General features: G+C 51.0%; 1 protein-coding gene across 1 annotated transcript in view; it reads left to right on the top strand.

Moving 5' to 3' along the window:
- Window positions 1-20,014, top strand: part of LOC140717587 (glycogen phosphorylase, muscle form-like) — a 125,653-nt gene that overhangs the window by 9,204 nt on the left and 96,435 nt on the right. The window contains exon 2 of the mRNA XM_073031161.1: window positions 14,814-14,915. Within this exon, the coding sequence (XP_072887262.1) occupies window positions 14,814-14,915 (102 nt within the window). The remainder of the gene's footprint in view (window positions 1-14,813; window positions 14,916-20,014) is intronic.

The following is a 20,014-nucleotide window of genomic DNA, read 5'->3' as shown; positions in this document are numbered from 1 at the left end:
GGCTAATACGAGGGGGCAGTATAGGAGCACGTCCGAAGTCAGTTTCTTTTACACGTGGAACATGCTGCCAGGGATGGTGGTCAAGGCAGGTACATTAGAGACATTTAAGAGGCTCTTAGGCAGGTGCACGAATGAAAGAACAACAGGGAACAGGCTATGTCAGAGGAAAGCTTCAGACTGATCCTGGGTAATAACAGCTTTCCACACAGATGATGTGGTTCAATAGGGCGGCACAGTGGCGCTTTACGGTACCCGGCAACCCGGGTTCAATCCCGCCACTGCCTGTACGGAGTTTGTACGTTCTCCTCCCGTGACCGTGTGGGTTTCCTCCGGGTGCTCCGGTTTCCTCCCACAGTCCAACAACGTCCCGGTTTGCAGATTACTTGGTCGCAGTAAATTGGGGATTGTTGGGAAGCACAGCTCAAAGGGCCGGATGGGCCTATTCATCAGGATACAAATATGAGAATAAAATAAATATAGATGTGAAAATAAAATGCAAACGTCTTTAAATAAAAGTAACAAAGTCAGCAGAACGTCATGGGCCTGTGCTGTACAGGTCTATGTTCCACCACAAGCTCACTCTCGTAATGGTGTTGTAGGGCGGATAGGAGACCCAGTGACCTTTAGCGTAAGGTGAACTGGTTGCCTGATACCCGGGTAGGCTGCCTCTGACCTTTGTGGAGTTTGGAAGGGAACTATTTTTACCCAGGAGACGCAATCCGCCAGGTGTGGGGGGCGGGTATCTTTCCTCTTGCCCCGCCACGCTTGCCGATCCGGGGCAGGATGAAATGCAACTGAATGTCAGGGGTCATGGTTTCTCCCTGCCTTGCAGTTAATTGCTGGTGGCAGCTCGGCATCTGGGCACGCTGGTGAACCGAGCTCGGCCGTGGGCTTTGCATCCAGCCAAACAGTTCAGCTTCCACATTCACAAATTTCTACACTCCTGCACCTGATAAAGTGGCCCCTGAGTGTACGTTTATGATCTTCTTCTGCTGTTGCTCGTCCACTTCGGAGATGCTCTTCTGCACACCACTGTTTTAACGTGTGGTTATTAGAGTTACTGTCGCCTTCCTGTCAGCTTGAACCAGTCTGGCCATTCTCCTCCGACCTCTCTCATTGACGAGGCATATTTGCCCACAGTTCTGCTGCTCTCTGGAATTTTTTTTTGCTTTTTGCACTATTCTTTGTAAACTCTAGACACCGTTGTGCACAAAAATCCCGGGAGAACAGCATTTGCTTCTGTAGAAATACCCACCTAGCCACTAACCCCTCCCAACCCCCCGTCTTTCTCTGCGTCTGAAACCTTAGTCCCAAATCGTACCGGCTCACTGGATATTCCTTGTTTCTTCACACCACTCTCTATAAACTATAGAGACCTGTTGTGTGTGTGAAAATTCCCAGGAGATCAGATTCTGAAATACTCGGGCCACCCCATCTGGCACCGACAATCATTCAATGGTCCAAGTCACTCGGATCAGCATTCTTTCCCCCATTCTGATGTTTGGTCTACACAACAACTGGACCTCTTGACCGTGCCTGTGTGCTTTGATGCACTGAGTTGCTGCCACGTGATTGGCCGGTTAGATATTTGCATTAGCGAGCAGGTTTACCGAATAAAGTGGCCACCGAGTGTTATGCGTCACCATATACGACCCTGAGATTCATTTCCTTGCAGGTGTTTGCAGGAAAGTAAAGAAACACAATCGAATTTGTGGAAAAACTATACATGCACAAAGGCTGACAAGCAACTAATGTGCAAAAGAAGACAAATCGTGAAAGTAATGAAAAAGTAAAAGTTGGTGTGTAGGTTGTGGAGTTAGTTTGGTGTTGAGGTGAGTGAAGTGTTTCAGAAGCCTGCTGGTTGTAGGGTCGTAGCTGTTCCTGAACCTGCTGGTGTGGGACTGTTGTTGCTATCATGGAGGTACAAGAGGAGAGCGTGGCCTGGGTGGTGGGGGAGATGTGCCCAGTGGCGGGGGAGGGCTTTGCCTGTGATGGACGGCAGTCTATGAGCTGCTGTCGGTCGACCTGGCCGGTGTCGTCAGTGAGCCTGCTTCCTCTCCTTGCAGTTTGTGGTCCCCACCCACTTTTGAATTTCTCGGTAATATCCTGCGACGCTCGCTGAACTGTTGCTTCGGTCACTCAGCGATTCGGGCCGCTACCTCGCAGGGCCAAAGGCCCTGAGTTCAACCTGACGACCCCCCTCCACCCCACTGAGCTATCCGTGGGGGGAGTTTATATGTTCTCCCTGCGACTCCACTTCCCACAGATGAGTGGCTTGGCAGGTTAATTGCCCCTAGCGCACGTGTGTGCAGGGATGTGGTTCGGTGGGGGGGAGTAGCTGTAGAATTGATAGCAATATGGCAGCCTATGTTATAGGGAAATTCCCTGTGAGCTGGCACAGATCGATGGGCTGAATGCCCCCTCTCTTAAGGAGTATACAGAGCTGCGTCACCCTGAAATGTGCTGGAAACACGCGTGGCTAGGGTCCAGCGTTGCCCAGGACTTCCAAAGCAATCGCTCTCTGCCTGTCTGGGGGAGGTCTCTATGGTGTCACCTGAAGGGGGCAGGAAGAGGGAATCAGATTTTACCCACTCCTGGTAGCTGCCTCTGTGACTCACAGAACATAGAACAGTACAGTATCAGCTCTTCAGCCCGTGACGTGGTGCTAACTTGTAACCTGCTCTAAGAACAATCGATTTTTTCCCTCCTATGTGACCCTCCATTTTTCTATCATCCTTATGCCTATCTAAGTCTCTTAAAAGCCCCTAATGTACCTGCCCTTTCCGGCAGCAAACTGAACTACTAACTAAATATACTTTTCCCGGACTTCGATCACCGCAATCTGCAGCCTGGGGTTTCCCGCCGGGAGGTGTGCTTTTGAACCGTCTATATGACTTGGCGTCTGTTCGGCGAGCTGGACGCTCGAGAACGCAGGCCACTGCACCTGAGAACGGGTAATGAACCAATTGAAGCACCAAGCCAGGTTAAAAAATGATGAAGGTGTCAGGGGCGAGGGCAGGGGACGAACTGGTGTTCAGCTCACTACCCCGGGAGACTTCCCTCACCTCAGTGACTCTGCGGCCATCGGGCTCCTGGACCGGTTCACTCACCTTGGCTGCAGGGCGGAACTGGCGATGCGGCTGCGGGCCCATCTCTGCAGTTCATTTTCTGTGGATTGTCTGCTTGCTTTTTGTTACTGTTTACAGGATTAGTTCCTTTTTCCCGTGTGGGATTTATGACCGTCTCTGTGGTGTGCAGATTTTTCACAAATTCTCTTGTTTCTTTGTCTTGTGGCTGCCCTTAAGAAATGACTCTCAATGTTATCTACGGGATACATACTTGGATAATAAATGGAAATTTATTATTTATTCATAAACTTTGAGCCACCACCCCTGGCAGGCTGTTCCACCGCTCTTCGTGTTTTCAAAAAAACTTACCTCTGCCACCTTCCCATAATTGCCTTAAAATTATGCCCTCCGGTATTAGTAATTTCCACCCTGAGGAAAAGTATGGCTGTCCACTCGATCTGTGAGTCTTATCATCTTGTACGCTTCTATCAAGTCACCTCTCATCCTCTTTTACTTCAGTGTGAAGAAGACCTAGCTTGTTCAATGTGTCCTAATTAGATCGTTTCTCTAATCTCTGCATCCTCTCGGAAGTTTTCTGTAATGGGGCGGCTAGAACTGAACACAATACTACAAGAGTGGTCCAACCAGGGTTTTATAGAGTTGCAATCTTGCCTTGCTGGTCTTGAACTCAATCCCCCCGACTACACGCCCTACAAACAGGCAAAGCAACTTGAAGGGATCTACGGATCTGCACCTTCGAATTGTTAAGGATGCTGCCGTTAACCCTGTAGTCTGCCCTCGAGTTCAAAGTCTGTGCCGAGACAAGAGTGCCTTCTCAGTCGGTCACCACCTTGGGCAGGTGAAGCCACATCATAGACGCGGGTAAGCCTGCGGAGGCTGGAGGAGCTCAGCAGGCCAGCCAGCATCGATGGAAGTGAACAAGCAGTTTTGGGCTGAGACCCTTCTTCAGGACTGGGGAGGAAGGGGGCTGGCTGGAAGGTGATGGGTGAAGCCAGGTCAAGGGCTGGAGAAGAAGGAATCCCGTTGGAGAGGAGACTGGACACTTGAGTAGTGTGAAAAATAGAAATAAAAAAGTATTGGGGTAGTGTTCACGGGTTCAGCGTCCATTCAGAAATCGGACGGCAGAGGGGAAGAAGCTGTTCCTGAATCGCTGAGTGTGTGTCTTCAGGCTCCTGTACCTCCTCCCTGACCGTAGCAATGAGAAGAGGGCATGTCCTGGGTGGTATAAGATGATCAGCGGCATCAATTGAGTGGATAGCAGGAGAGGTTTTCCCACAGCAGAAATGGCTGACACTTTAAAAGCACGAGGAGGTCTGCAGGTGCCGGAAATCTTTCAGTCCTGTAGAAGGGTCCTGGCCTGGAACGTCAACTGTTTACTCTTTTCCGTAGACGCTGCCTGACCTGCTGAGTTCCTCCAGCGTTTGGTGTGCATTGCTTAGCATAACCTTAAAACGTTTGGAAGAAAATATGGGGGAGGGATGTCAGGGGCAGGTATTTTTCTCACACAGAGAAAGGTGGGGTATGGAACACACTGGCAGGAATGATGGTGGAGGCAAATACATTAGGGGGATTTAAGAAACTCCCAGGTAGGCACAGGGATGTGGGTTACATGGGAGGACAGTTTAGATTGATCTTGTAGTAGGTTAAAGTGTCGGCACAACATTGTGGGCTGAATGGCCTGTACTGAGCAACACTTCAGTGTTCACTGTACCACTTGGAGCCCTTATCAAAGACTTTTGGGAGTTGGGTAACCGAGGGCTTCTGATAGTAGAACTGGAGTTCTGAAACTGGTCAACGACTTGCATTAGTAACACGCTAATCCCGTGTAAACCTCCCTCTGATTACTCCCACCCTCGCTCCGGGAGCCCGATTGTCTCTCTGTTGTCCCGGCCACTCGGTTTTTGAACGACTCGACCCCCCACCCCCCGGGTACTGCATTGGGATGGACTGTTGCCCTCTGCAGACCAGCGCCAAGCAATGAGCGAGATGTCCTCCGCCTCAAGAAATGGCTGCCAACGGATTTCTTGCCCGTCCTCGTCACGTAAGCGGATACTCTGCAAGTCAGAGAAAGTGCCAGCACCATTAAATCTTCCCTGGAAACATTGCCAAGAAAAAAGCAGCTCAGCTGAACAGCAAATGGCTTCTGCACTGAATCAGGGCTCTGCCTGATTGTGCTTACGGACTTCAAAGTTAAAAGTAAATTTATTATCAGAGTACGTGCATGCTACCCTGAGATTCATTTTCTTGCGGGCATTTGCAGAGGATGCAAGAAAACATGATAGGATCGATGAAAGACGGACAAACAACCAACTTGCAAAAGACCAACTGTGCAAATACAAAATAGTAATAATTAGAATCCGTCAGAATCGGTATCCGGTTTAATATCACCGGCACATGTCGTCAAATTTGTTGTTTTTGCAGCAGCAGTACGATGCAATACAAAATAATGGAGGAAAAAACTGGATTATAGTACTATATATGTTAAACTAAGTAAGTAGTACTGAAATAGAAATTAAAAAGTGTTGAGGTAGCATTCATGGGTTCAATGTCCAATCAGAAATCAGATGGCAGAGGGGAAAAAGCTGTTCCTGAATCACTGAGTGTGTGCCTTCAGGCTCCTGTACCTCCTCCCTGATGGCAGCAATGAGAACAAGGCGTGTCCTGGGCGATGGGGGTCCTTAATGACGGACGCTGCCTTTCTGAGGCATCGCTCCCTGCAGGTGTCCTGGATACGATGGAGACTAGTGCCCATGATGGAGCTGACTAAATTTGCAGCTTGCTCCGATAAGCGCAGTTCCCTGAGTTGATAAGCGCAGTTCCCTGAGTTGGTCGTCAGCGGGGTGGAGATGTTGCACAGGTAGTGGTCCCCCCGGTTAGGGAGTCGAGCATCCAGTTGCAGAGGGAGGTACAGAGGCCCAGGTTCTGGAGCTTCTCGATCAGGACTGTAGGAATGATGGTGTTAAACGATGAGCTGTAGTCAGCAAACAATATCTCGACATCGGTACTTGTATTGTCCAGGCGATCCAGGGCCAATGAAATAGACCTATTGCTAGTAAATAATATCGAGAACGCAAGTTGTAGATTCCTTGAAAGTGAGTGCTTAGGTTCTGGAATCAGTTCAGTGTTGAAGTTATCCAGGCTGGTTCAGGAGCCTGCTGTTCATCAGTGTTGAAGTTATCCAGGCTGGTTCAGGAGCCTGCTGTTCATCAGTGTTGAAGTTATCCAGGCTGGTTCAGGAGCCTGCTGTTCATCATCATAGCTTGTCACACCAGACGGCCAGCCACTCTGGTGTTGTTTGGTTGATGTTGAGCAGGTCAGTGTCAGCTCAATCAGGTGAGTGTGGGCAGTTGTGCAGAATGTGTTCAATGTTCTGCACCCTTTCACCACACTCACAGGATTCGCTGGTCTTTAAACCCCACTTCACCATATGGTCTCCCGTCCCTCAAACTCCCGCTCTCGCTCTGCTGGGAGTGCACCCCTTCCGTCTGTCAAGCAGTGCCCCCGGGGTCTGGCAATGTTTCTGTGGGTCTTGCACTGTATTGTTTAGTGGGGTTCTGGCTTCTGTTTGGTGCCAGAGGTCAATCCTGTATGTTTGGGGGAATGTTCTGTGCGGTAGTTCCTCCACTGTAGCAAAGCTTTTCCTCGATTTTAGGCGGTTGGGAACTGGCACATGATGGTGCTGTGGATCCGAGCTTTGTTTACCTCGGTGTAGGGTATAACAGTTCCTGACTTGGAGTGGGGCCTCGGGCTCCCCCGCCTCCTGCCTGATGGTAGTAGTGAGAAGAGAACATGGCCTGGATGGTGGGGTCATTTGACAGTGGCTGCTGCCTTCATGTGGCGGCCCTACCTGTAGCTGAGCTCGATAGCGGGGAGGGCTTTGCCTGTGATGGGCTGGGCTGTAGCCACCGCTTCCTGTGGCCTTTTCCGTTCCTGGTGGCAATGCAGCCAGTTGGAATACTGTCCACCATAGAAACTTGTCAAAGTTTTACGTGACACGCCGAATCTGCGGAGGCTAAATTTCCAGGAAAATCTTAGAGACACCAGTCAATGCAGAAATGACTCTCGCGGAGGAAGATTCTGAGAACAGAGAAGCAGACTCTTGCAGCCTACCCCTCTAGTCTTCCTTTTTGAATCTATGCCCACCGGTTTTCAGCTCCCCTTTCCTTGGAGATCAGCCATCGGGGTTCAACTCCTGCTGCTGTCTCTGAGGAGTTTGCACGTCCTTCCCACGAACACGTAGGCTTCCACCCACGTTCCAGAGAAGTACGGGTCGGGGCTCACGAGTCGTGGGCGCAGTGTGATGGCGCCGGAAGTGTAGTGATGCTCGTGCTGATTTAGTTTGCCTTTCCTGTGTGTGTGTGTGTGTCGATGTTCGTGTCACAAATAATGCTAAATTTTTATCTCAATTTGTGTCTATGCGCGTCGTGATGTTATAAACTTCTATGAGGCCATTCCTCGGGTTACCTTAGTGCTATCTTATCCCATCCGTCCCTCTAGTCGTAGCAGCATCTTTGTGAACCGTGTCTGTGCTCGGTCTAGCTGAATGGCATTGTTCCTTCTGTCTCAGGATTGGAGCTGCCTTCAAGAGCAGGCTCAGTAAGGTCTTGTACAGCTCTAACATAACGTCCCGACTCTCGTACTCAGTCTCCCCCTCCAACACACAAAGGCAAGTGTGGTGTATGCGCCTTCTTCAGCACCTGAGCCGCCACTTTCAGGGAACAATGTACTGGCATCCCTTGTTCTCTCCCCACGACCCTACTATTGCCTTGCCCTGGCTTAACTTTCCTTACTGCATCGCTCTGCGTTTAATTTCCTTCTACGACGCAGGAAAAGTGAGCAAAGAAAAGCTAAAGGGAGAACAAAAGTTGATGGGACTAGGCGGATTAATGTGACTAGATGGGCTGAAGGGCCTGTTTGATGCTTTGGAACTTTGTGGAGTCGTACAACACAGAAGCAGGCTTCTTAATATCGACCTTTATATTCGTGCCGGTCATCGTTATTGATTCCATTTTCCAGCAGTCTATAAAGCTCTTTCTATAAAACATTCCCAGCAAGATTCAGTAAAAAGGTTTAATCATAGCACTCCTTTGTTCTTGGCCCTGTGGATACATAACATTCGCATAGCACACACCGGAGGCTAAATGGCTTGTTATACTTCTATTTCTTATGCACTGTGCCCTCCTCTACAATTAACGTGCAGAGGGCCAGCTGCTATCAAAGGTTCAGGGGTTAGGGTGCAAACTTCCAGTAATGCCCCCTCCCCTTTCACCATTCCCCATTCCCGTTTCCCTCTCTCATCCTATCTCCTCACCTGCCCATCACCTCCCTTTGGTGACCCAACCCCTTCCCTTTCTTCCGTGACCTTCTGTCCTCTCCTATCAGACTGCCCCTTCTCCAGCCCTTTACCTCTTTCACCAATCAACCTCCCAGCTCTTTACTTCACCCCCTCCCCTCTCCTGGCTTCACCCATCACCTACCACCTTGTGCCCCTTCCTCCCCTCCCCCTCCTCCTTACCCCTCCTTCCTTCCGTTCCAGTCCTGCTGAAGGGTCTCAGCCTAAAACATCTACTGTCGACTCTCTTCCGTAGATGCTGCCTGGCCTGCTGAGTTCCTCCAGCATCTTGTGTGTGCTGCTTTCAGCTCAGAACAGCGTGAGTGAAGTTAACCATGCTGGTTCAGGAGTCTGATGGTTGTAGTGTGTAACCTAAAGGCTTCTGTACCTCCTGCCTGAGGCTAGCGAGGAAAGAGATGGCCTGGATGGGGGTGTGCGTTTCCTTAACGATGGACACTGCTTTCTTGTGGTATCGCTGTCATTGGTGGGGAGGGATCTCCCAGTGTTGGACTGGGCTGTGTCCGCCACCTTCAGTAGCAGAGAACTTTATAATTATAAGTTTGCAAACTGCTTTCTATTTTCTCAATGTCCAGAAGGAGTTTGCAGCCAATAAAGTTACTTGTTGGCTGGTTACCGTTGCAATGTTGGAAGTGTAGTAACCAATCTGAAAGAGCAATCGGCATTTCCTTTGTTGCTTAACAGCATCTAAAATTCGCTGATAAGTTCCAACGTTCACACAAGAGATACTACAGACGCAGGCACCCCTCCTCCTTCCCCTTTTCCCTCGACCCACTCGCCTCTCCAATCAGCTTCCTTCTTCTTCAGTCTTCCACCTCTTCCAGCCAATCACCTCCCAGCTTTTCACGTCATCACCCCACCCGTCCACCTTCTCCCTCACCTGGCTTCACCTACCACTTGCCAGCTTGTTCTCCTCCCCCCTCCCCCCCCCCACCTCATTCTGCCCACTTCCCTTCCAGTCCTGATGAAGGGCCTCGGTCCTAATTGTCCGGCAGCACAAAAGACTTTAAACATCAAAGCACCGCGTTCCCCCAGAAATTGAGTCCAGAGCCCCGAGTCGCTGAGGCGATCGATCGTTGCAGCGTGGGACACAAGAATCCTGCACCTTCCGCCGGCCAAACACAGTGACACGCGCCGGGCGCTTGTTCGTCTTCCGCTTTCGGCAGCGCCAATTTTAAACTCGCTCGACGCTTTACTCAGTGCGGAGTAACGGAGCCGACTGCGGGTTCGCGTCCCGCCGGTCGGAATTGAGGGCTGCTCCTGAACATCCCCGCCGAGTTCCCCCAGGAGATCCCAACAGCGCCAAGTCGTTCAGTCAGCTGAAAGATTCTCCCATAAAGTGGAAATTGAAAGCTGCAATCGTAGTTCCAGAGCAGAAGTTTACTTAAAAGAAGAAGAATATCTCGTAGTTTTGTGTAGGATGTCGCTGTTGGTCACTGGTGCCATCTTGCCAGATAAGGTGTCTTGATAACACCAGGCAATACACCACTGGCGCTTCATACGTGAGGAAACATGGGTAGTGGCAGGGAGTTCAGTCATCTCTTGGCCTGGGGCAAGAAGCTCCTTCCCTTCCTAACAGTCCTTGCCCTAATGCTATGCTACCTCCTGGCTGACGGTAGAGGGTCAGAGAGACTGCTGGACGGATGGGAGGGATCATTGACAATGCGAAGAGCCCTGGGTATGCAGATGGCAGAAAGAGAGAAGAATTCAAGTTCCAAGTCAATCACATTACCCGATGGCAGCAGCGAGAAAAGAGCATGGCCTGGGTGGTGAGGATCTCTGATGAAGGCTGCTCTCCTGTCACAAAGTTTCACGGGGCAAGTTGCCTATCATCCTCCTTTGCTTCAAAGAGAAAAGCCCTGACTCGCTCAACCTTTCCTCATAAGGCATGCTCTCTAATCCGGATAGCGGCCCGGGGAATCTCCTCTAAAGCATCATTCCTATACTGAGACGACCAGCACGGAACACAATATCCCAGGTGTGGTCTAACCAGGATTTTATAATCTGCAACACAGTAGATTGTAGCTAATCTTTCTAGGCCCTTCACCAGTAGAACGTCTCCCACGTTATGAATGCCCAACTTGTGTGCAACACGTATCAGGTGTGTCTCTGATCTCTGTGTAACACTGAGGTATCGTACTGCCGAGGGTACATCTCAAATATAAAACATTGGGGTACGATACTGGTGGGGATGTCTAACGCTCTATAACACTGGGGTACGGTACCGATGGGGACGAGTCCGTCGAAGTGTAACACCGGGGTACGGTACCGGTGGGTATGGGTCTGTCGCTGTGTAACACCGGGGTACGGTACCGGTGGGGATGGGTCTGTCACTGTATAACACCGGGGTATGGTACCGGTAGGGATGGGTCTGTCACTGTATAACACCGGGGTACGGTACCGGTGGGGACGGGTCTGTCACTATATAACACCGGGGTACGGTACCGGTGGGGACGGGTCTGTCACTGTATAACACCGGGGTACGGTACCGGTGGGTATGGGTCTGTCACTGTGTAACACCGGGGTACGGTACCAGTGGGGTCGGGTCTGTCACTATATAACACCGGGGTACGGTACCGGTGGGGACGGGTCTGTCACTGTGTGACACCGGGGTACGGTACCGGTGGGGACGGGTCTGTCACTATATAACACCGGGGTATGGTACCGGTGGGTATGGGTCTGTCGCTGTGTAACACCGGGGTACGGTACCGGTGGGTATGGGTCTGTCACTATATAACACCGGGGTACGGTACCGGTGGGGACGGGTCTGTCACTGTGTGACACCGGGGTACGGTACCGGTGGGGACGGGTCTGTCACTATATAACACCGGGGTATGGTACCGGTGGGTATGGGTCTGTCGCTGTGTAACACCGGGGTACGGTACCGGTGGGGATGGGTCTGTCACTATATAGCACCAGGGTACGGTACCGGTGGGTATGGGTCTGTCGCTGTGTAACACCGGGGTACGGTACCGGTGGGGACGTGTCCGTCACTGTGTAACACCGGGGTACGGTACCGGTGGGTATGGGTCTGTCACTATATAACACCGGGGTACGGTACCGGTGGGGACGGGTCTGTCACTATATAACACCGGGGTATGGTACCGGTGGGTATGGGTCTGTCGCTGTGTAACACCGGGGTACGGTACCAGTGGGGATGGGTCTGTCACTATATAGCACCAGGGTACGGTACCGGTGGGTATGGGTCTGTCGCTGTGTAACACCGGGGTACGGTACCGGTGGGGACGTGTCCGTCACTGTGTAACACCGGGGTACGGTACCGGTGGGTATGGGTCTGTCACTATATAACACCGGGGTACGGTACCGGTGGGGACGGGTCTGTCACTGTGTAACACCGGGGTACGGTACCGGTGGGGACGGGTCTGTCGCTGTGTAACACCGGGGTACGGTACCGGTGGGGATGGGTCTGTCACTATATAACACCGGGGTACGGTACCGGTGGGTATGGGTCTGTCACTGTGTAACACCGGGGTACGGTACCGGTGGGGACGGGTCTGTCACTATATAACACCGGGGTATGGTACCGGTGGGTATGGGTCTGTCACTGTGTAACACCGGGGTACGGTACCGGTGGGGATGGGTCTGTCACTATATAGCACCAGGGTACGGTACCGGTGGGTATGGGTCTGTCGCTGTGTAACACCGGGGTACGGTACCGGTGGGGACGTGTCCGTCACTGTGTAACACCGGGGTACGGTACCGGTGGGTATGGGTCTGTCACTATATAACACCGGGGTACGGTACCGGTGGGTATGGGTCTGTCACTGTGTAACACCGGGGTACGGTACCGGTGGGGACGGGTCTGTCGCTGTGTAACACCGGGGTACGGTACCGGTGGGGACGGGTCTGTCACTGTGTGACACCGGGGTACGGTACCGGTGGGTATGGGTCTGTCACTGTGTAACACCGGGGTACGGTACCGGTGGGGACGGGTCTGTCACTGTGTGACACCGGGGTACGGTACCGGTGGGTATGGGTCTGTCACTGTGTAACACCGGGGTACGGTACCGGTGGGGATGGGTCTGTCACTATATAGCACCAGGGTACGGTACCGGTGGGTATGGGTCTGTCGCTGTGTATTACCGGGGTACGGTACCGGTGGGGACGGGTCTGTTGCTGTGTAACACCGGGGTACGGTACCGGTGGGGACGGGTCTGTCGCTGTGTAACACTGGGGTACGGTACCGGTGGGGACGGGTCTGTCACTGTATAACACCGGGGTACGGTACCGGTGGGGACGGGTCTGTCGCTGTGTAACACCGGGGTACGGTACCGGTGGGGATGGGTCTGTCGCTGTGTAACACCGGGGTACGGTACCGGTGGGGATGGGTCTGTCACTATATAACACCGGGGTACGGTACCGGTGGGGATGGGTCTGTCACTGTATAACACCGGGGTACGGTACCGGTGGGGATGGGTCTGTCGGTACCGGTGGGGATCGGTCTGTCACTATATAACACCGGGGTACGGTACCGGTGGGGATGGGTCCATCACTGTGTAACACCAGGGTACGGTACCAGTGGGGATGGGTCTGTCACTGTGTAACACCAGGGTACAGTACCGGTGGGGATGGGTCTGTCACTGTGTCGTTTGAGAGTGTCAGAAGTGAGCACAATTGCTATTATTAGGAGAAGGTGCTTTGGGAAGCTGAAAGTCTGAAGGTAGATAAGTCACCTGGACCAGGATTCTGAAAGAGGTGGCTGGGGAGATTGTGGAGGTATTGGTAGTGACATTTCATGAAACGGGATACTGGCATGGTTCCAGAGGAATGGAAAATTGCAGTGTCACTCCACTGTTCAAGAGGAATGGGAAGCAGAAAGTTATAGCCCAGTTAGCTCTGTCGTTGGAAAGATGCTGGAGTCGAGTTAAAGGTGAGGTTTTGGGTTACTTGATAAAATAGGCTAAAGTCAGGATGGTTTCCTTTAAGGGAAGATCTTACCTGTCAAATCTGTTGGAATTCTTTGAGGAACTAACAAGCAGGATAGACAAAGGAGAATCAAGATAGAGGAGATAAAGGAGGAGATAGACAAAGGAGATGTTGTGTAGTTGAATTTTCAGAAGGCCTTTGACAAGGTGCCGCACGTGCTTGACAAGATACCAGCATGGATAGAGGATTGGCTGATTGGCAGGGGGCAAAGAGTGGGAATAAAGGGCGTCTTTCTCATTGACTGCCGGTGCCTAGTGGTATTCTGCAGGGGTCGGTGTTGGGACTGCTTTTTAACGCTGTGTCAGTGATTAGTTTGGCGGAATTAATGGCTTTGTGGCCGGCTGTGCAGCTGATATGAAGGTAAGTTGAGGAAGCAGGGAGGCTGCAGGAGGATTTAGTCAGATTAGGAGAATGGGCAAAGAAGTGACAAATGGAATACAGTGTATGGTCATGCACTTTGGTAGAAGGGACAAAAGCGTAGACTGTTTCCTAAACGGGGAGAAAATTCCAGAATCAGGAGTTGCAGAGGGACTTGAGAGTCCTCGTGCAGGATTGCCCAGAGGTCAACTTGACAAACGAAATGAAGGGAAGACAAATGAAAGGTTAGCATTCATTTCGAGAGGACTAGAATATAAAAGCAAGGATGAAGTGTTGAGACTTTATAAAGCCCTGGTGAGCCCTCATCTGGAGTATCGTGAGCAGTTTTGCCCACTATCTAAGAAAGGATGTGCTGGCATTGGAGGGGGTCCAGAGGAAGTTCATGAGAATGATTCCAGGAATAAAAGGGTTAATGTATGAGGTGCATTTGATGGCTCTGGGCCCATACTCACTGCAGTTTATAAGAATGAGAGGGCATCTCATTGAAACCTATTGAATGTTGAAAAACCTAGTAAAATCGATGTATGAAAGATATTTCCTATCGTGGAGGAGTCTCGGATCAGAGGGCACAGCCTCAGACCATCCATTTGGAACAGAGATGAGGAGGGATTTCTGTAGCCAAAGGGTGGGGAATCTTTGGAATTCATTGCCACAGGCAGCTGTGGAGGATGAGAGGCCCTGGATTAGTCAGGGCATGGATGCTTACGGGGATGAAGGCAGGAGAATGGGGTTGAGAGCGAAAATGGATCGGCCATGATGAAATAATGGAGCAAACTCGATGGGTCGTATGGTCTAATGCTCCTATATCTTGAGGTCTTACTGTCTGAACAATGTTATGAGAGCTTGCTCTGTGTAAACTGCGGGCATCCATAAGTGAGGTGTTCCTAACCTGAGGTCAGCCTCTAACATCTCCCTCACTTTTCTAAACACCACCTGCATTATTCTGGAGAACCTAATTTGCATATTGAGGTGAAATAAACGTGTTCTGGCAATGTAATTCTTTAACAATTATTAATTCTTTATTAATGTTTGATCTCTCTCCCTCTCAGCGTATCTACTACCTGTCGCTGGAGTTTTACATGGGCCGTACACTGCAGAACACCATGGTGAACCTTGGGCTACAGAGTGCCTGCGATGAAGCCATCTATCAGGTAGGAGGCCGTTGATGAGAACTTTGCTTCAGTGAGAGGGACAGTGTTTGTGCGGGCAGCGCAAGGCAAGGTCATTGGAGGGTCTCAGCCCGAAACGTCGACAGTTTACTCCCTACCATTTTTGCTGCCTGACCTGCTGAGATCCCCCAGCATTGTCTGTGTGCGTTGCTTTAGGTTTCCAGAATCTCTCGGACCCCTTGGAGTTATTCTTGTTCTTTTAGGGGAGTACTTTACAATTGGCTCAGTAGCGTCGTGGTCAGCACAACGCCTTACAGCGCCAGCATCAATTCCCATCGCTGCCTGTCAGGAGTTTGTCCGTTCTCCCCGGGCAATTCCCATCGCTGCCTGTCAGGAGCTTGTCCGTTCTCCCCGGGCAATTCCCATCACTGCCTGTCAGGAGTTTGTCTGTTCTCCCTGGGCAATTCCCATCACTGCCTGTCAGGAGTTTGTCCGTTCTCCCTGGGCAATTCCCATCACTGCCTGTCAGGAGTTTGTCTGTTCTCCCTGGGCAATTCCCGTCGCTGCCTGTCAGGAGTTTGTCTGTTCTCTCTGGGCAATTCCCGTCGCTGCCTGTCAGGAGTTTGTCTGTTCTCCCTGGGCAATTCCCATCACTGCCTGTCAGGAGCTTGTCCGTTCTCCCCGGGCAATTCCCAACGCTGCCTGTCAGGAGTTTGTCCGTTCTCCCCAGGCAATTCCCAACGCTGCCTGTCAGGAGTTTGTACGTTCTCCCGGGCAATTCCCGTCGCTGCCTGTCAGGAGTTTGTCTGTTCTCCCGGGCAATTCCCGTCGCTGCCTGTCAGGAGTTTGTCTGTTCTCCCGGGCAATTCTCGTCGCTGCCTGTCAGGAGTTTGTCCGTTCTCCCCGGGCAATTCCCGTCGCTGCCTGTCAGGAGTTTGTCTGTTCTCCCGGGCAATTCCCGTCGCTGCCTGTCAGGAGTTTGTCCGTTCTCCCTGGACAATTCCCATCGCTGCCTGTCAGGAGTTTGTCTGTTCTCCCTGGGCAATTCCCATCGCTGCCTGTCAGGAGTTTGTCTGTTCTCCCGGGCAATTCCCGTCGCTGCCTGTCAGGAGTTTGTCCGTTCTCCCTGGACAATTCCCATCGCTGCCTGTCAGGAGTTTGTCCGTTCTCCCCGGGCAATTCCCATCGCTGCCTGTCAGGAGTTTGTCCGTTCTCCCCGGGCAATTCCCATCGCTGCCTGTCAGGAGTTTGTCCGTTCTCCCCGGGCAATTCCCATCGCTGCCTGTCAGGAGTTTGTCCGTTCTCCCCGGGCAATTCCCATCGCTGCCTGTCAGGAGTTTGTCCGTTCTCCCCGGGCAATTCCCATCGCTGCCTGTCAGGAGTTTGTCCGTTCTCCCCGGGCAATTCCCATCGCTGCCTGTCAGGAGTTTGTCCGTTCTCCCTGGACAATTCCCATCGCTGCCTGTCAGGAGTTTGTCTGTTCTCCCTGGGCAATTCCCATCGCTGCCTGTCAGGAGTTTGTCTGTTCTCCCGGGCAATTCCCGTCGCTGCCTGTCAGGAGTTTGTCCGTTCTCCCTGGACAATTCCCATCGCTGCCTGTCAGGAGTTTGTCCGTTCTCCCCGGGCAATTCCCATCGCTGCCTGTCAGGAGTTTGTCCGTTCTCCCTGGGCAATTCCCATCGCTGCCTGTCAGGAGTTTGTCCGTTCTCCCCGGGCGATTCCCATCGCTGCCTGTCAGGAGTTTGTCCGTTCTCCCCAGGCAATTCCCATCGCTGCCTGTCAGGAGTTTGTCTGTTCTCCCTGGGCAATTCCCGTCACTGCCTGTCAGGAGTTTGTCCGTTCTCCCCAGGCAATTCCCGTCGCTGCTTGTCAGGAGTTTGTATGTTCTCCCTGTCACCGCCTGAGTTTCCTCTGGGTGCTCCTGTTCCCTCCTGCACAGTCCAAAGACACACCAGTTGGCGGGTTAACCGGCCATTGTAAATCGTGAATAGCCTCGGATCAGAGCAGAATCAGGTTTATTATCACCAGCACGTGACGTGAAATTTGTTAACTTAGTCAGGGGATTGCTGGGTGGCCCAGCTCGGAGGGCCGAGAGGGCCTTTTCTGTTCTGTACCTCAGTAAAGAAGAGATTTTAAAAAAATAAACAATCAGAGATCGATGCCCTAGTAAAATTACTTTTAGCTGCAGAGTTTGCGGAGGGGCAGGGGCTCGTCATCTGCCAGTGCACCCACCCCCACTGAGATTTTTAAAGCACCCTGGGCTGTTGTCGACACTCGCAGTTCATCAGTGTATCCTGGCGAATCATCTAACCAGGGCTGTGGATGGGGCTTTAAACTAAGCGGGGGGAGGGGGGGCCGAGGTGCAAGAGTCTGGGGAAGTATGAATAAAGTAAAAGGGGAAGAGAGTGCGGGGGAAGTTTCCAGAATAAAGAATAACACTAACAGTTTAGAAAGGAATGAAAATTTTACTTAAAGCAACAAGAAGGGTGGTGAATTCCTAACTTGGTCACCCACCTACAGTAAATAAGGTTGAAAGAGTACAGAGAAAATCCCAGGGATGTTGCCAGACCTTAGTTATAAGGAAAGATCGAATAGGTTAGGGCTTTATTCCCTAGAATGTACAAGATTGAGGGGTGATTTGATAGAAGTATCCAAAATTATGAGGGGTATAGATAGGGTAGATGCACTGAGGTTGGGTGGGACTACAACTGGAGTTCATGGGTTAAGGGTGAAAGGTGAAAAGATCAAGGGGAACATGAGGGGAAACTTCACTAGGTGAGTGGTGAGAGGGCGGAACGAGCTACACAAGTGGTGCATGCAAGCTCGATTTCAATGTTTAAGAGAAGTTTGGATCGGTACATGGATGGTAGGGCTATGGTCCCAGTGCAGGGCGATGGGAGCGGGTAGTTTAAATGGTTCAGCGAAGGTTAGATGGGCTGAATGGCCTGTTTCTGTGCTGTACTTTTCAATGACCCTATGACTAATCCAGGATTGTAAGTGTTATATTTGGATGCACACAGTATATGATGTCAGGTATATCTTGTGGTGCGTTGAGAAATTGGCAGGTATGACGTGGGCATCACTAAGTCATGACTGAGAGAAGTTGGCCGGGAGTTTGGCGTACAAAGGTCAGGCAGGCGGGTGGAGGGGGTGGGGTAAACAAATCAAGTCCTTGGAAAGAAGTGACATACTGTAGAATCAGGAGATGGAGCATCCTTTTGAGTAGAACTAGGGGACATAGCTTCAAGATTCGGGACGGAGATGAGGAGGAACTGCTTTACCCTGAGAGTGGTGAATCTGTGGAATTCCCTGCCCAATGAAGCAGTGGAGGCTTCCTCTGTAAATAGGTTGGATAGAGTTTTGCAGAGTAGGAGAATGAAGAGTTATGGGGAAAAGGCAGGTAGGTGGAGATGAGTCCATGGCCAGATCGTCCATTGAATGGCGGAGCAGGCTCGACAGGCCAGATGGCCGACTCCTGCTTCTGTTTCTTACGGTCTTATGTTCAGAACTGCAAGAGTAAAAAAACCCAGAGGGAAGTTCTGTACAGGCCTCCGAACAGTAGCCAGGATGTGGGCTACAAAGGCATATGAAAAAAGCAACGTTACGATCGTGGTGGGGGATTTCAGTACACAGGTAGATTGGGAAAATCTGCTGGATCCCAAGAGAAGAAAATTGTAGAATGCCTACAAGATAGCAATTTTGAGTAGCTTATGGCCTAGACCACTAGCAAACAGGCAATTCTGGATTTTGTGTTGTGTAATAAACCAGTTTTGATTAGTGAGATTAAGGTAAGCAGTGATCATAACATGATAGAATTCTCTATAGTTTGGCAGAGAGAAGCTCAAATCAATGTCACAGTGGAGTAAAGGTAACACAGATGTATGTGGCCAAAGTTGATTGGAAGGGGACACTAGCAGGGATGATGGCAGAACGGCAATGGCCGGAGTTTCTGGGGGCAATTAGAAAGACACTGGATCAGTTCATCCCAAGGAAGAAGCATTTTATAGGGAGGATGAGGCAACCGTGGCTGTCATGGATGAAGGGGGGGGGGGATCTCACCGAAACCTATCGAATATTGAAAGGCCTAGATAGCGTGGACGTGGAGAGGATGTTTGCAGTAGTGGGGGAGTCTGTGACCAGAGGGCGCAGACTCAGAATAGGACATCCTTTTAGAACAGAGATGAGGATCAATTTCTTCAGCCAGCGGGCGGTGAGTCATTGCCGCCGACAGCTGTGGATGCTAAGTCATTGGATAAAATTAAAGTGGTTCTGGATTAGATTACGCAGAGAAGCCAGGAGAATTGGCTGAAAGGGGAAATGAATCAGCCATGATGGAATGGGGCAGCAGATTCTATGGGCAGAATGGCCTGATTCTGCTCCTATGACTTGAGGTTTTATGGACTGTTCAGGGGACATTATAGTGGGTTCGAAGCTGCCTCTGAGCCTGGTGATGTGTGCTTCTAGGCTTCTGTATCTTCTGCCCAATGAGGAGGAGGAGAAGAGAGAATTACCGGGGTTGGTGGGATCTTTGATCATGCCAGCTGATTTAGCGAATCGTCGAGAAGTGTGGGCCGAGTCCACGGAGAAACGATTTGCAAGGAAGTTACTAGCACAGGAGCGCTGATGTTATAAGATAGAAATGCCACCCGGAATGTTACTTCTGGGACAGGGATTCCTGGGAATCAGTGGGCTCGCTTCATTTCTTTTTTTAACCTCAAGAAACCTTCGAGGACATTCTTGACTCGTTCTCTCTGTCCGGATCTGCAATTAATGTCGCCTTCGGACAGCCACTAGGTATCTGACAATCCCGAAAGCAAGAGCTGGAATCAGGTTTATCGTCACAGGCGTATGCTGTGAAACTTGTTGTGTTGCCGCAGCGTGATACATTAAAAAAAACTTGAAGTTGCAGTAACAGTGCATCAAAATAAATAGCACAAAAAGAGAGCAGTATAGTTAGGTAGTGTTCGTGGAAATCTGACGGCTGAGGGGAAGAGGCTGTTCCGAAAATGCTGAGTGTGTACCGTCGGGCTCCTGGCAGTGGCAATGAGAAGAGGGACAGTGACAGTCCTTTGTGATGGATACCGCCTTTTGAAGACAACCTTCATGGCGGGAAGGCTAGTGCCCACGATGAGTTCACAACC

Source organism: Hemitrygon akajei, chromosome 28 (genome assembly GCF_048418815.1).
Source record: "Hemitrygon akajei chromosome 28, sHemAka1.3, whole genome shotgun sequence".
Taxonomy (NCBI): domain Eukaryota; kingdom Metazoa; phylum Chordata; class Chondrichthyes; order Myliobatiformes; family Dasyatidae; genus Hemitrygon; species Hemitrygon akajei.
Note: the sequence above shows the minus strand (reverse complement) of the source record. Positions and strands in the feature narration are given on the sequence as shown.